This window comes from Bidens hawaiensis, unplaced genomic scaffold (assembly GCF_021521415.1).
Source record: "Bidens hawaiensis isolate Kalapana, Puna unplaced genomic scaffold, B.hawaiensis_p1.1 tig00053967_1, whole genome shotgun sequence".
NCBI classification, from domain to species: Eukaryota; Viridiplantae; Streptophyta; class Magnoliopsida; order Asterales; family Asteraceae; genus Bidens; species Bidens hawaiensis.
Genome location: NW_027499716.1, coordinates 16860 through 31160, shown reverse-complemented (window position 1 = coordinate 31160; position 14301 = coordinate 16860). Strand labels below are relative to the sequence as shown.

At 39.3% G+C, this 14301-nt stretch overlaps 2 protein-coding genes across 2 annotated transcripts; one reads left to right on the top strand and one right to left on the bottom strand.

Moving 5' to 3' along the window:
- Positions 1-5472: 5472 nt before the first annotated feature.
- LOC143600355 (thioredoxin-like protein HCF164, chloroplastic) lies at positions 5473-8483 on the top strand. The gene is made up of 4 exons (XM_077078070.1): positions 5473-5681; positions 7060-7281; positions 7998-8101; positions 8181-8483. The coding sequence occupies exons 1-4, from the start codon at positions 5511-5513 to the stop codon at positions 8461-8463; spliced, it is 780 nt and encodes a 259-aa protein (XP_076934185.1). The 5' UTR covers positions 5473-5510; the 3' UTR covers positions 8464-8483.
- Positions 8385-13336, bottom strand: LOC143600354 (wall-associated receptor kinase-like 14). Its single transcript, XM_077078069.1, has 2 exons — positions 12223-13336; positions 8385-9900 (listed from the first exon to the last, which is right to left on the bottom strand). Exons 1-2 carry the CDS (start codon positions 13025-13027, stop codon positions 8540-8542), a joined length of 2166 nt encoding a protein of 721 aa, XP_076934184.1. The 5' UTR covers positions 13028-13336; the 3' UTR covers positions 8385-8539.
- Positions 13337-14301: the final 965 nt, after the last annotated feature.

The following is a 14301-nucleotide window of genomic DNA, read 5'->3' as shown; positions in this document are numbered from 1 at the left end:
TTGCCAAGAAGCGGTTAAGTGCAACTAGGCGTCCGTTCAGTGTCTGAGCTTGTTTGATGGTGGTAGGTGATTCCATTTTAATAATGGCTTCGACCTTTTCAGGGTTCGCTCTGAAGCCATCTTTTGTAACGATGACTCCTAAGAACTTCCCTTCTTCCATCCCAAAGGAACACTTGCTCGGGTTGAGCTTCATGTTTATCCTTCTGAGTGTGTTGAATGTTTCTTCGATGTCTTTCAACATCACTTCTGGGTTGAGGCTTTTAATGACCAGGTCATCCATGTATACTTCCAAGTTTCTCCCAATTTGGGCATGAAACTCTTTGTCCATCAGGCGCTGGTATGTGGACCCGGCATTCTTAAGTCCGAATGGCATCATTTGATAACAGAATGTGCCATCGGGCGTCCGAAATGCGGTTTTGTCGTGATCGTCAACGGCCATGTGGATTTGATGGTATCCTTTATACGCATCAAGGAAGCATTTAAGGCGAAACGGTGATAACGAATCTACCTTAAGATCAATTTCGGGTAACGGGTAACAATCTTTGGGGCATGCTTTGTTCAAGTCTTTGAAATCTATGCACATGCGCCATTGCTTGTTAGACTTTGGTACCATAACGGGATTTGCAACCCAAGTTTGATATCTGCTAACGCGTACGATGCCCGCGTCAAGGAGTTCCTTGACTTGGGTTCTACACGCGTTAGCTTGTTCCGCCCCCATTACTCTACGCTTTTGTATGACCGGCGTAAAAGCCTGGTCACACTTGAGCTTATGCTCTGCTTTACTTCGAGGTACACCAGTCATGTCTGCTGGTTTCCATGCGAAGATGTCAGCGTTTTTTTGTAGTAAGCGTTTGAGTAATGTGCGCGTAGGATCAGTTATTGTTGGGCCAATGGTAACCGCCTGGTCGGGGTATTTTCCATTAAAAGCCCATTCTTCTGGTTCGGTGATGGTGGGTTTAGCCATCTTTGGTTTGGGTGTTGATGAGACAGATGCGATGCATACCTGGGGAATACCGGTGACCATCGCCACGCCCTCAGCTGTTGGCCATCCCATCATGCCGTGGACTGAAGATACTACGGCGTTGAATCTTGCCATCCCGTCTCTCCCGAAGAGAATGTCGTACGTGTGGTGTGGCTTCCTCATTACGACAAAGTCTACATCCTCTGTGCGGGAGAGTTTTCCGTCTGTGAGAGTGACGGGGAAAGATAGGATGCCCAGAGGGGTGTTTGTGCTGCCGTCGAACCCTTCCATCGAGGCGTAGACCGTTTCCAAGCGTTCCTTGTCTTCATCATCTAACTTGTCGAAGAACTGCCTGTACATAACTGTTGACGAGGCACCGTTGTCAACAAGAGTGCGGGAAGTGATGTAGTGTCCCAGCTGGCTTTTGATGACGATAGGGCCTTCTTTGCTGGGTCCTCCTGGCACTCGCGGGAAGCGCACCTCAGCTTCTTTCCATGCGCATGGTTCTGTCGTCTGTCTTTTTCTTCCTCTGATGTTACCACGAACCATGTGAATGCTGATGTCAACGGGCTTTCGTCCGTTGCTTTTGTATCGGTTGTCATTCTGCCCTCTATTCCTGATTGATGCCACCAGGTGTGTAAGTTTGCCTTCCTTAACGAATGTTTCGATAATATTCCTCAGAGATAAACACTTCTCAGTGGTGTGACCCTTTGTGCCGTGGAAGTCACAGTATTTGCTCTGGTCCGCGTCAGGTCGTTGTCGGACCGTTGGAGCTTTTGGCCATGGGAGTTTCTCAGTGGCAAATATCTCCGTGACGCTTTTGGTGAGGGGCGTCCACCTGGTGTGTTGGCCTGATGGGTGTGTATTATCCCTTCCGCCTAATAGGGAGCGAGAGCTGGATGAGGTGTCAAAGTTTACCCTTGACTGCCATATGCTTGGCTTCCTCCTTTTGTTTTGCCAGGCGGACTAGACGCTGTTTTCTCTAGTCCCCTGCGTGTAGAAGTTTGTAGTCTGGGGCAGATTCCCACCCAGTTGCTTCTCCGTTTCGGCAAAGCGCTTGGCTGCCGTCATGATGGCATCCCATGTGGGTGGCATGCCATCTTTTCCCGTCAACGTGCGGATAAGTTCTGGGTATTCGGCGCCCTGGATGAAAGCGGCGCGAACAAGGTCTTCGCTTATAACGCCCAGACTCAGCTTTTTCGAGTTAAAGCGAGTGATGAAGTCTAGTAAAGGTTCATCCTTATCTCTAACGCAGCTGAGGATCGTCCACTGTTCTTCAATATACTTCCTCTGTTGACTGAAGTGTTGGTTGAACTTGTGTTGGAAGTCCGCCCAATCATAAATGTGGTGGACCGGTAAACGGTCAAACCACGCTCTAGCCGCTCCAACCAGTGTCATCTGGAACATATAACACCACGTGGGTTCCGTCCAGTTGCTGACGGTTGGCCCCGCTATGAATCTGTTCAGGTGATCATCTGGGTCGGATATACCATCATAGGTGCCGATGTTGGGCATCTGCTTGGCGCTTTTTGGGGCGATTGCTTCCGCAATGTCCCTTGCAAACTTGGATGTTCCCGCGTTTGCAGCAGTTGGTCTGAAGGTTTTGGAGAAGTCACGTGGGTTTCCCCCCGCGTTTCTTTGTTTGAAGGTTTCTCCGAAATTCCTTCTCGTTTGGAAGTCCATTTCCTTACGCTTCCCTTTCGCCCTAAGGCGAGGGTTTGCGTCGGTGTCGGATTCCTCCTGATCATCGTCCGAGGACTCGCACTCACTGCTCATGTTGAGCTGTTGGCGAGTGCTTCCAAATTCGTCAGCCTGTTGGACGGAACGTAAGCGTTCGTCCAACTCAGCTTGGAATTCCTTCTGACGTGCCTCCGCCCATGCTTTAACTTGTTCAAGTGTTTGGCGGGGGAGTCTCGTCTGCTGTCTTTCCACCTGGGTATTATTGAATCCCAGGGGATGGTTGTTTACTGCACTTGCCCCAGCTTGGGTAACTGGGGTAGTGTTCGTAAAATTTACTGCACTTGCCCCGGCTTGGGTAACCGGGGTAGTGTTCGTAAAATTTGTGTGCTCGCCGGTGTTCCCCCCAGTAGCTGGGGTTGTGGTTACCGGGGCTTCCTGGTAACTCGTTGGCCTTGGGACCGGAGTAACGTTAACCATCTTTCCAGAAGTTTGAAAAAACTGGAGAAAAATGAAGTTCTAGCTTTTATGCACGGATGGCGCCAATGAAGAAACACTAACCGGACCCCGGGCAGACTACGGGTAACCTGGGGGTTAGATAGCTGTTTCCCACGAGGGGTTAGACCCGGAAAAGATGGTTCTTCTGATAACCTGCAAAACAGACACCGTGATCTTGTCACTGAGAAGGGGGGGGGGAGTTCCTCCTTGTGACCACCCTCCGGCGTGAGAATCAGACTAGATTGCTCTTTAAATATAAATGTATATTAAGAGATTGCTAGAGCAGATATCAGGTATAATATGATAAGATATGTTAAGATATGATGATCATACCATTTGTGGTATTTATAGCCGAAGGTAGGTTTCCAAGGAGGTGTGGCCTGCTGAATAGTATTCCTGTTCCACCAACAGTGGCCTACGCACGTGCCAAGCTGGTAGTTGGTGGGTAGGCAGCGGCTGATAGTGACCAGGCCTGCTGTGTACTATTCCTTTTTCACCAACTACAGGCTATGCACGTGGTATGTCAGGAGTTGGTGAGTAGGTAGCGGCTAATAGTGACATACAGTACAAGAGCATGCTGCTCGCCATACTGTTGTCAATGAGCTGTCGTATCTTTGGACAGATCTTTTGCCCATACCTCGTCAGGTACAGTAAAAGATCTTCAGTATCGTACGGACTGGCTCATTTGGGCGGGAGTATTCCCCCTCCCGCCTTTGTGCGGGAATGTTCCCGGCTTGCTCATTCCTTCTTCAGGTGACTGCTGAATTATTATGAGAGTTAAGCCTTGTGCGTGTAGCCATGCTGCGCGGGTGGCCTTCCCTGATGGCCGGTATCCGTAACTGCGGGAACAGGCGGAGTACCTGGAAACCATTGGGAGGCGTTTCCTGCGGGGACAGCTTGCGTACCGCACGTGAGGACGTCACGTCTCTGAGCGTGGTGGGTCCTGCTGATCCAGTTGGTTTCTGCGCAGACGTTCCTTTAGTTTAGTCTTGCGGGTTCAACCGCGCAGACGTCCGTTTAAGGAGTCTTGCGGGTTGAACTGCGCAGACGTCCCTTTTCAAGGTGAGTCTGTGGGTCCAACTGGGCTCTGCTGGGACCTGCCTCTTCAATATATCATTTAAAAAGTATAGTATAACATCATAAACATCATAAGATGTCGTTTGTTCGTTTTGAATGTCATTTGTTCGTTACAAATAGCATTTGTTTGTTTCGGATGTCATTTGTTCGTATCGTTGTGGGTGCTCTTAACTCGACTTGTCAACTTCGAATTGTTCTTAAAACCCTTAATCCAAAACAAAAATGATATTTTCCATTTCCTAAAATCATAACCAAAACGTCTCTAAATTACAATCCAATCATGTTATAGTCTATTTATCAAATTTCTCTGCATCATAAATAACGTGTTGAGCCCAAATATATTCCACTTAGCCCAAACTATATTTCTCTTTAATAATAATAAAATAATAAGGTATAATGGTTTTTATTAATCCCAACTATTATCTTTTGGTCACTGTCGGTCTCAACTAACGAATTGGCTTTTAACGGTCACAACTTTTAACATATATGTTTCCAACGATCCGTGACTAACAGAATCCTAACACTGCAAGTCGCCGGAAAAACTTTTTTGGCTGGAAAATCACATTCCCCCCCACCCCCCCGAAAAACTCAACATTTCTGTGCCAAACATCTTTTTAACTTTGTATTGGTTCTTTAAAAACCTTTTTCTAGTAAAACCCCTGATTATTGAGGTCGCCGGAACCCTAGAACCATCGTCGGAATCGGTTGGCGGTGCTCAAGTACTGGTGGTTGGTTGATGGCGGTGTTCATGTGGTGTTTTCCTGGAAAAAAATTGAGTTTTTCGACCAAAAATGTTTTTCCGGCGACCTGCAACTAACGGTGCTAGGATCCTGTTAGTCACGAACCGTTGGAAACATATATGTTAAAAGTTGTGACCGTAAAGAGCCAATTCGCTAGTTCAGACCGACAGCTACCAAAAGACGATAACTGGGATTAATAAAAACCATATACCAAATAATAATAATAATAATAATAATAATAATAATATCTAATTTGCACGTATACCCGAACCGAAACCAGTCATTAACAACCAAGAATTGGTTTCAACACAAACCGAAACTGGTGATAAACCGGTTTTAACTTTTGTTAATCAAATCGAACCGATATATGGTTTAAAACTGATTTACGCACCTCAAACGTCCAATCCAAACTATGAAGCTATCATTGGCCCGGTTAATAATAATAATAATAATAATAATAATAATAATAATAATATCTATCTTATCAGCGATCACACGTTACAAGTTACCAGTATAAACAAAGGATTTCTCCGACCAAATATTAAACTCTCCGGCGAATGGCTCGAGTAGCTTCAAATCCCGTGGCTCTTTATAAACTCCGGCCACATCCGACCGTAGGATCTCGCAAGTTTATAAATCCAACCGTTCATTCAGATTCTCCGATTAGAAAGCTTAAATACCAGAAGCTCTACTGCCAGACTCAGTCTACTGAGTCTAACTCGGAGGAGGTTATATTCTATCTGTTTACAAACTTATTATGTTACTTCAAGTAATTTGGTGGTACTAATTAGGCATTTTTTTAAATATAATTAGGAGAAAGATTGTGTGATACCAGTTGCACGGTTCGGTTTTGGGCTAAAACTGAAACTAAAGACCGGAACTTTTTGAATTTTTGAAAATGGGTCAGTTTCGGTTTTGCTGTTTAAGCTTGAAAATTTTGAGCCGAAAATGAATTTGGGTTTATATCCGGGGGTTGCACATAGGGCTGTTCACGAGCCGAGCGAATGCTTGCTCGTTGTTTGGCTCGTTTACAACCGAACCGACCGACTGGAATTCGAACCGAGCGAAAAACGAAACGAGCCAAAATCGAATCGAGCATTTTTCGATTGAACATCGAGCGATTTCGAGCATTATTTATTTTTCGCTTTATATTTTTCAATAAGAAATAAGTTTGAATGCTGTATATAATACGTTTTGTAAATAAATTAGTAGTTTTTAGACAAACGTATAATAAGTTGTAAAATTTTACGAGAAAGAAGTTTGAAGTGAGATATAATGAACATGTAAACAAACTTTTAGTATTTTAAAATTTTGAATCGAGCTAATAAAACTATAAAATTGACAGATAGGAAAAATTTAAAAGGTTAAAAAATTGTATACTTATATTTTATGTGTGTTGTCTATATATTTATATATATTTTTTTATATATAGTTATATAAAAAATAAATTAAAAATATTCGAGCCGAACCAAACCGAGCATACCTTTGCTCGTAGCTTGGCTCGTTTACAAACCGAACTGAGCAGAGCGGTTCGTTTACAAATGAGCAAAAAAATGAGCAAGCATTTCCGAGCAGTTTCCAAGCGAGCGACGAGCGAGTGCGAGCGGTTTGGATGGCCACTTGCATGGTTCGGTTTTGGGCTAGATCTGAACCCAAAAACCGAAAATTTTTGAATTTTTGAAAACAGGTTGGTTTCGGTTTTGCCATTTAAGCTTGAAAATTTTGAGTCGAGAATGAATATGGACCTAAATCTCCCTTTTAATTAATAAATAGTTAATTGATTATTGTACATTTGAGCTAAAATTTTTTGAGTTACATAAATTCTTATAAAAGACTTATAAAAAAATAGAATGTATAAATTCGGTTTATTTTTTTTCTTCAGGTTTTTGTTACATGCAAACCGAACCCGAACTGTAATATTAGTTTTTACAAAAACATAAAATCAAACCGTCGTTTTTATTTCAGTTTTTTCGGTTTCATGCACACCCCTGTTTTATTATCAATTCATGTTTTCTGAATAACACAGTCTTCAAATTATCAGTGAAGCGGATTCAGAATGCGTTCAACATTGTATGTTGAGTTTATTTCTCGATACATTGAATGCAGAAAAACTTGATCATAGAGTCCGGTTCTGATAAAAGTAACAAGAATGAAGAAGTTACAAGTTCTCCGAGTGGTGGCGGTTTTCCTGAACTACCTAACAAAAGCCTAAACCGGAGGATTGCAATTGTTTCGGTTCTTGGAGCGGTCGGTCTGTTCTTATCGGGCAGACTTGACTTTGGCGTTTCTTTGAAGGATCTTTCTGCTGCAGCATTGCCTTATGAAGAGGTTAATTTTCTCACTAGCAGTTTAATTACTATTTTCCATCAGTTTTATACTGATTTGCATACATATTTGCAATACAAGTCCATAGTATAGTTTTCCTGAGATATAAACAAACCTGCTTCTGCTTTATTTATATATGAACAAATACATAAATATATATTGACAAAACACATAAATATAAGCTTACAGTTTTTTAACCCCACTAAAATTTTCCTATTCCGTCAATTTTATAGTTTTATTTGTTCGCTTCAAGATTTTTAAATACTAGAAATTTGCTTACATAATCATTATATCTCACTTCAAACTTATTTTTAATAAAAATTTACAATCTATTACACTTTTGTCTAAAAACTACTAATTATTTATAAAATATATAATTTAAAACCTTCAAACTTGTTTCTTATTAAAAATTTTAAAGTTAAAAAGAAATAAATAATGCTTGAAATCGCTCGATGTTCAATCAAAAAATGCTCGTTTCGGTTTTCGCTCAGTTCGAAAACCAAACATATTTCACTATTGTATTAAACTGAGGGTGTATAAATATATTATGATGATGATAAATATGTACATGACTACTCTAATAGTACACCATGGAAGCCTTCAGTTGTTGAGTTTTCGTTTTATGTAACTTATATGTTATAATACGACCTTTTATATCGATTTAAAGCCTTAGCCCGTGTTTATTAATTATTACTGCATTATGGTTTTGTTATCAATAGGCTCTTTCAAACGGGAAGCCTACAGTTGTCGAGTTTTATGCCGACTGGTGCGAGGTATGTCGTGAATTAGCTCCAGACGTTTACAAAGTCGAGCAACAATACAAGTAAATACTCTTCTTTATTTCCATTATTTAATCCTGCAATTCCCTTTAACAATATCTCACCAACTTAACCGACTCCCAGGGACCGAGTAAACTTTGTCATGCTTAATGTCGACAACACAAAATGGGAACAAGAGCTGGACGAGTTCGGTGTCGAGGGTATTCCACATTTTGCATTTTTAGATGGAAACGGTAATGAGGAAGGAAACGTTGTCGGAAAGCTTCCGAAAAAGTACTTTTTGGAAAACGTCGACGCACTCGCTTTAGGAAAACCGTCAATCCCACACGCCCGCGTCGTCGGTCAGTATTCTAGTGCCGAAGCGAGAAAAGTGCACCAAGTATCTGACCCGAGAAGCCACGGTTAAACAATCCAAATAGGAAAATATTACTCATGTAATGTATGTAATGAAATAGTAATATGTAATGATATTACATTTTTATTCACCTAACAACATTACTTAACAAACTATTAGTTGAAGGTGAGCTTTGATCACTTAACCATATCTCCTGCACAGAAACTGGTGAACTATCTTTGTCTTCTGTTATCTTCAAACAATCAGGCATCACATGAGGAACAACCAACCGCCTTCGGCTACCAATCGCCGCGACTTTTTTAACAATAGTCCCGCCTATCGATCTCTCACTGCCGTTATACGGCGATGAAGAAACCGAAGATGATGACATTGTCACATTATCATCGCCCGTGTTCCACCCTCCGACTCTAACCTGTTCCAACTCGTCTGCCACTTCAGTCATCGACGGTCTCATATCTCGATGAAAAGCCAGACACCGAAACGCTAGTTCCGCCACTTTGTGAATCGATGTAAGCGTCCATGCGTCTCGGTTCGGGTCCAAAAACGGGTCGATTATATCATCGACTCGACCTTTCCCGATTTTGTCTATCGCGAGTGCCGCTAAATTTATTTCGGTATGATGGCGGGAAAAATCAACCACTTTTAATGCGGTGATTATTTCCACCAGAACGACTCCAAAGCTGTAAACGTCACTTTTATCGGATAGATGGAAGTTTTGATGGTATTGTGGGTCCACGTACCCCGGTGTCCCTTGCGGGGCGGTTGATATGTGCGAGTCGTCTAACATCCCGAGCCTCGAAAGACCAAAATCCGCAACTTTTGAGTTGAAGTTATAGTCTAGTAGTATGTTACTTGATTTAATATCTCTATGATAAATAGGAGGGTTCATCGAGTGAAGATGCGCGATAGCTTGTGCGGTTTCGGTTGCTATCGTGAGCCTTACGGTCCACGGAAGACCTTTCCCTCGTTCGTGTTGTAGATGTTGTGAAAGTGTTCCGTTTGGCATGTATTCATACACGAGTATCTGTTCGCCTTTTTCGATACAATACCCCAAAAGGCGAACGAGGTTCGTGTGGTTAACTGTTGAGATAAGTTTAATCTCATTCATTACTTGATTATTACCGTTTCCATCCGTGTCTCGGTTTCTTATTTTCTTAACCGCTACCCACTCGTTCGTACTTAGTTTACCCGCATAAACCGTGCCATATGCTCCTATACCCAACCTTTGTTTCTCGGAGAAAGAGTTCGTGGCCCGCTCGATTTCTTTGTAGTGGTAAAACGGTACGTTGAAGCTACCCGTCGCTTCTGATAGTTGTCGTTTTGCGAGTTGATGGTGTCTCAAAGCGGCTCGTTTTTTAAGACAGTAGCAAATGAGAGCCGAGATTGACATTAACGAAGCTCCAGCGATAATTCCCCCGATAAGCATGCCTACTCGGGTTGTTCCTCTGCAATCTCCCGACATGTACTTTGTAGCTCCGCATTTTGCGACTGTTACAAAACATAAATCATAAATGACTTATTTTAACTTTTAAGACATGTTTTAAGACAAGTTTAAAATGTTTTGAAACAAGACAAGTCATCAAACCGGTCACACTAGTGTACCGGTTGGATTAATTGCCATTTGTCCAACTAGTGATAGTTCAATCTATAGGGGAACCGAACCATTTGGTCCAACCATGTAGAATTTATGGGTGTGCAAGGAATCGAAAAACAAATCCGAAACTGAAAAATTTAAACCGACTTGTAACAAAAACCGACAGTGTAGTTTTATGTTTCTGTAAAAACCGAACTAAGGGTTCGGTTTCATATCTAATAAAAAGCGAAAAAATCGAACCGAACTAAATTTCTAGATTTTTATTTTTTTTATTTTAAGTAATTTATAAAAATTTAATAAATATGTAACTCAAATACTTTTTTTCAAATGTATAATAGTTTATTAGTTAACATGTAACAAAATTATTTATACCTATATTCATTATTTTCGGTAAACTTTTTATTCGATCTAAAATTTTCAAATTAAAATGCCGAAAACTGAAAAAACCAAAACGAACCGAACCCAAAACAAAAACCAAAAAACCGAAACCAAGCAATTTCAAAAATCTAAAACCTAAAGTTCTGGTTTTCGGTTTGGTTTTAGTCCAAAACCACACCAAACCAAACCATGCATACCCCTATGTTGTAAATTACTAATTTCTTTGATTTTAAAAACATTTTTCTATAAATAATGGAAACACATGACATAACGTGTATAGGAAATTACTTAGAACCCACGATGTGAAGACTTGAAAAAAAAAATAAAAGTTTAGTTAAATATAATTATTAATACAAGACTAGTAACCGAGCACTAACATGGGTGGGGCACATGATTTACAATATAGATATAGATAGCCCATTAATATTGTCTAATAAGTCCCACATATTCATTTTCATTTTCATTCCACAATGGCATACAAAGACTAAGTCAAAGTCAAAAGTAAATTAAATAATCCATTAAAAGCCAAATTAAAAACCGATGAAAATGGCAACCTTTAAAATGAATTGATTACTTTATAAATATTTTGATTATTTTCCTATTCCCACATGTCGACTTGTATTCTTTGACCAAATATTGCTTTCAAATAAAGTCGACTAGGTATAATAATATTTATTAATGTGAGAATTAGTTGAGTTTTTACTGTCAAGGTTTCTGACTTTTAAGGATTAGGTATACAAATATTAAATATAAAACATAAAATATGGTATTTTATATTGTAAAATCATTCTTAAATTATATTCCATATGCACCTAAAAGAATAAAGTTTATTCTTCGCTTCTTTATTTTGATTTTTGTATAATTAGGGAATATTGGTTAAAGTTGGAATTCACACGTAATAAAGCCAAAAAAAGAATAAAAATGTCTATTTTATGTAAGTTTTTATAAAACTTTATGTTTATGCATAGGTGTCACTTTAAAAAATAGGTTGGAGTGTTCTAATCCCGTGTTAAACATTTATATAGATTTAAGTTTTATCATTTATGTGTATAAGTTAGCCAAAAAGTCAATTTTATATCCATGTTTTATCTAGAAACAATTTGAAATATATTATTAACCAACTTTTTTACTATTGTTGATTTTCTGTTTTAATTATTTATTCTCGTGTACATATTTTATAATATTTAAAAAGATTGACTGAGTTTACATTCTTAATGTTTTATAATAATACAAGAAGATAAGCCAGACATGTTATTGACAAATTGTCATTTTTATAAATATCTATAAAGTGCACAACCTTGTTTCTTTTTTCCTAAAAGAAAAATAAGAAACATATTCTTAATTTTTTTTATAAAAAGAAAACAAACAACCTTTTTTTATTGTTACAAAACTTAGAAGCTAATATACCTATTATTAAATATAAATGGTTCTTATTCTACAAAGCGTGAGAAACAAAGAAAAAAATGACTCGTTTATGTTTTTGAAAATTTGAAATTACGTGAATTTGTAACTACATTAAAACATATTTTTCAAATTCTTATACAAGTAGTATAAATTTATTACTCTCGTCGTATTATTATGCTATTCAGTTAATTACGAAAATATCACATCGTTATTTTTTCCATCACTTCTCACTTTTATAACATAATCATCATTACACTACAATCTAAATACAACAATTTATTTTTACAAGTAGCATAATTTATAACGTAATTCCGCTATTCATTTAATTACGAAAATGTCACCACGTTATTTTCTGATAAGAATCCCAAAATAAAACAATAAAACTTTAGGAAAGTCAATATATCAAATAATATTACATTATTAAAAAAACTAACCTTTCCGGCAACCTTCTCCTGCAGCGAACCCATCTCCGGCGAACCCGTCGTTACAGTTACACCGATACCCGACCGTCTGATTCGCTTTCGTCACATTGCGACAAACCGCATTCTCATCGCAACTACAATTCCCGTGAACCCACCAACTCAACTCCAAAGACTGAAACTCGAACGACACGGGCATGCTAGTCGATACGCTCCCGTTCAATATATCAACACTGATCGAAGAGAACAAGACCTGACAATTTGCTTGTTCTAGTGATGTCAAATTCATTAACTCTTCGTTATTCGGATCATCCTCCGAATAACAATTCACAGTACTGTTGTTGTTAACAACAGTACTGTTATTATTATTAGTGGTACTTGTATTATTAATACCAGTACCACACTGTTGTAAGTTAAAACGATTCTCGAAACGACTAGTTGACATCACGCATTCGTTCAACGTCGAGCTGCAGTTTTCCAACAACAACCCGTTACGTGAACTCAGCGCGTAGTTAACGGTATTGAATAAAATAATTTCTTCGTACGGGCGGTCGCATTTTGCCGGAAGAATAACCATGATATGATCTCTAGTAATATTCTGAACAGAATATTGTTTGATTCGGATTTCCCCGGCGGCTGTGCAATCCAGACGGATTTCACAACCGTCAGAGAATCCGAACGGGTACTGTACAGTCTGTACCGCGTTTGCGTGGCCACCATCTTTGGCCGCGCAAACGCGAGTACAGTTTGCCTGAGCAAAAGATGAGAAAGGAGATGTGACAATTACGATCACGGAGAATACTAGGAAATGAAGGATCATAATTTGAGTAATGTATTAAAAGTGAATTGTTGAGATGGAGAATAAGAATAAGATGTTTGACTTTTGTAAAACATTAAAGGTATGTAGTTGATGTTGTTGAGGACTTCATGTTTGGTACATAAATGCATAGAGAGATGAATATATCATCATAATAATAATAATAATAATAATAATAAGTGCTGCAACTAAGGTGCTTTGACTTTGTTAACAACAACTGTTGCAATTAAATGTTGGCGGTATGGTTTCTCGACGGCCAGAAACAAGAGAGGATTCTGGTGAGAATTTGATTAATGTTAGATGGTGAAAATGTGAAATAAATATTTGAGAACCGGAGAAAATGAATAAATGGCATATGAAGTTGGGTTTGTTTGTAAAATGACTGTTTTGTCCTTTGGTGTGGGAAGGTGGTCACGGAGTCATCAAAGTAATGCTTACGTTATTGAAGGGGTTTTTGGACTTTTTCTACTACGCGCTTTCAGGAATTATTATTATTATTATTATTATTATTATTTCAATGAAGAACTGAATGAGTTTGATGGGTTCGTGTTAAAACAGGAACTGATTAAATAGAATCATGTCGAGATGAGTGGGCTTTTAAAGTATGAAAATAGGTTCTTCATGTTAGGTATTGGAACTAATGCAATCACACACATGAACATGAACTAGAAAAGAAAATCGGGACACAAACATTTACGTGGTTCGGCTGATGTGACATACATCAATGGTTGCAACTAGCAGTTTAATACTATTAAGGTGTTTTAAGGGATTACAAGTGCGTAATCAGTATATATAGAGTAACCAAGATTGAGGTAAACGAATAACGAGTTGGGTTAAGGCCGGATGCCCTTGCTCACGCCCTTGCCTAGGGCACCAAGGCACTTTGAGAGGAACCCGCTTAACGTAAACAATTTTTTTTAACAAAACTCAGACTAAACCCAACGCCACCTTTTGAGAGTAGATGCATTTGACATCGTCTTTCTCAAAAACTAGACCATGAACTTAGTTGTTCGATCCTCATACCAAACCCCACCGTCACCCTCTAAATGAAAGTTGAACTTCTCAGCCACGCACAGTAAATTATGAAGGTCCATCTACATGCCTTCATTGGGTAATTTTTTTTTCTCCAACTTTAATAGAAGGATTTAGTTATAACCCTATCCACTGCTAAGGCTAAGGGGTATACACCCCTTAACACCATTCTCCTCATTCGCCACGTCTCGCCACATCAACCTCCCTTCCATCATTCAACGTCACCATTCAACCAAGGAAATACA

Coding starts and splice junctions, on each gene's coding strand:
- LOC143600354 (XM_077078069.1), bottom strand. CDS start 13,027: ATGATCCTTCATTTCCTAGTATTCTCCGTGATCGTAATTGTCACATCT. Junction 9,901..12,222: donor AGGAGAAGGTTGCCGGAAAG/GTTAGTTTTTTT, acceptor GTTTTGTAACAG/TCGCAAAATGCGGAGCTACA.
- LOC143600355 (XM_077078070.1), top strand. CDS start 5,511: ATGGCTCGAGTAGCTTCAAATCCCGTGGCTCTTTATAAACTCCGGCCA. Junction 5,682..7,059: donor CTGAGTCTAACTCGGAGGAG/GTTATATTCTAT, acceptor CATTGAATGCAG/AAAAACTTGATCATAGAGTC. Junction 7,282..7,997: donor CAGCATTGCCTTATGAAGAG/GTTAATTTTCTC, acceptor TGTTATCAATAG/GCTCTTTCAAACGGGAAGCC.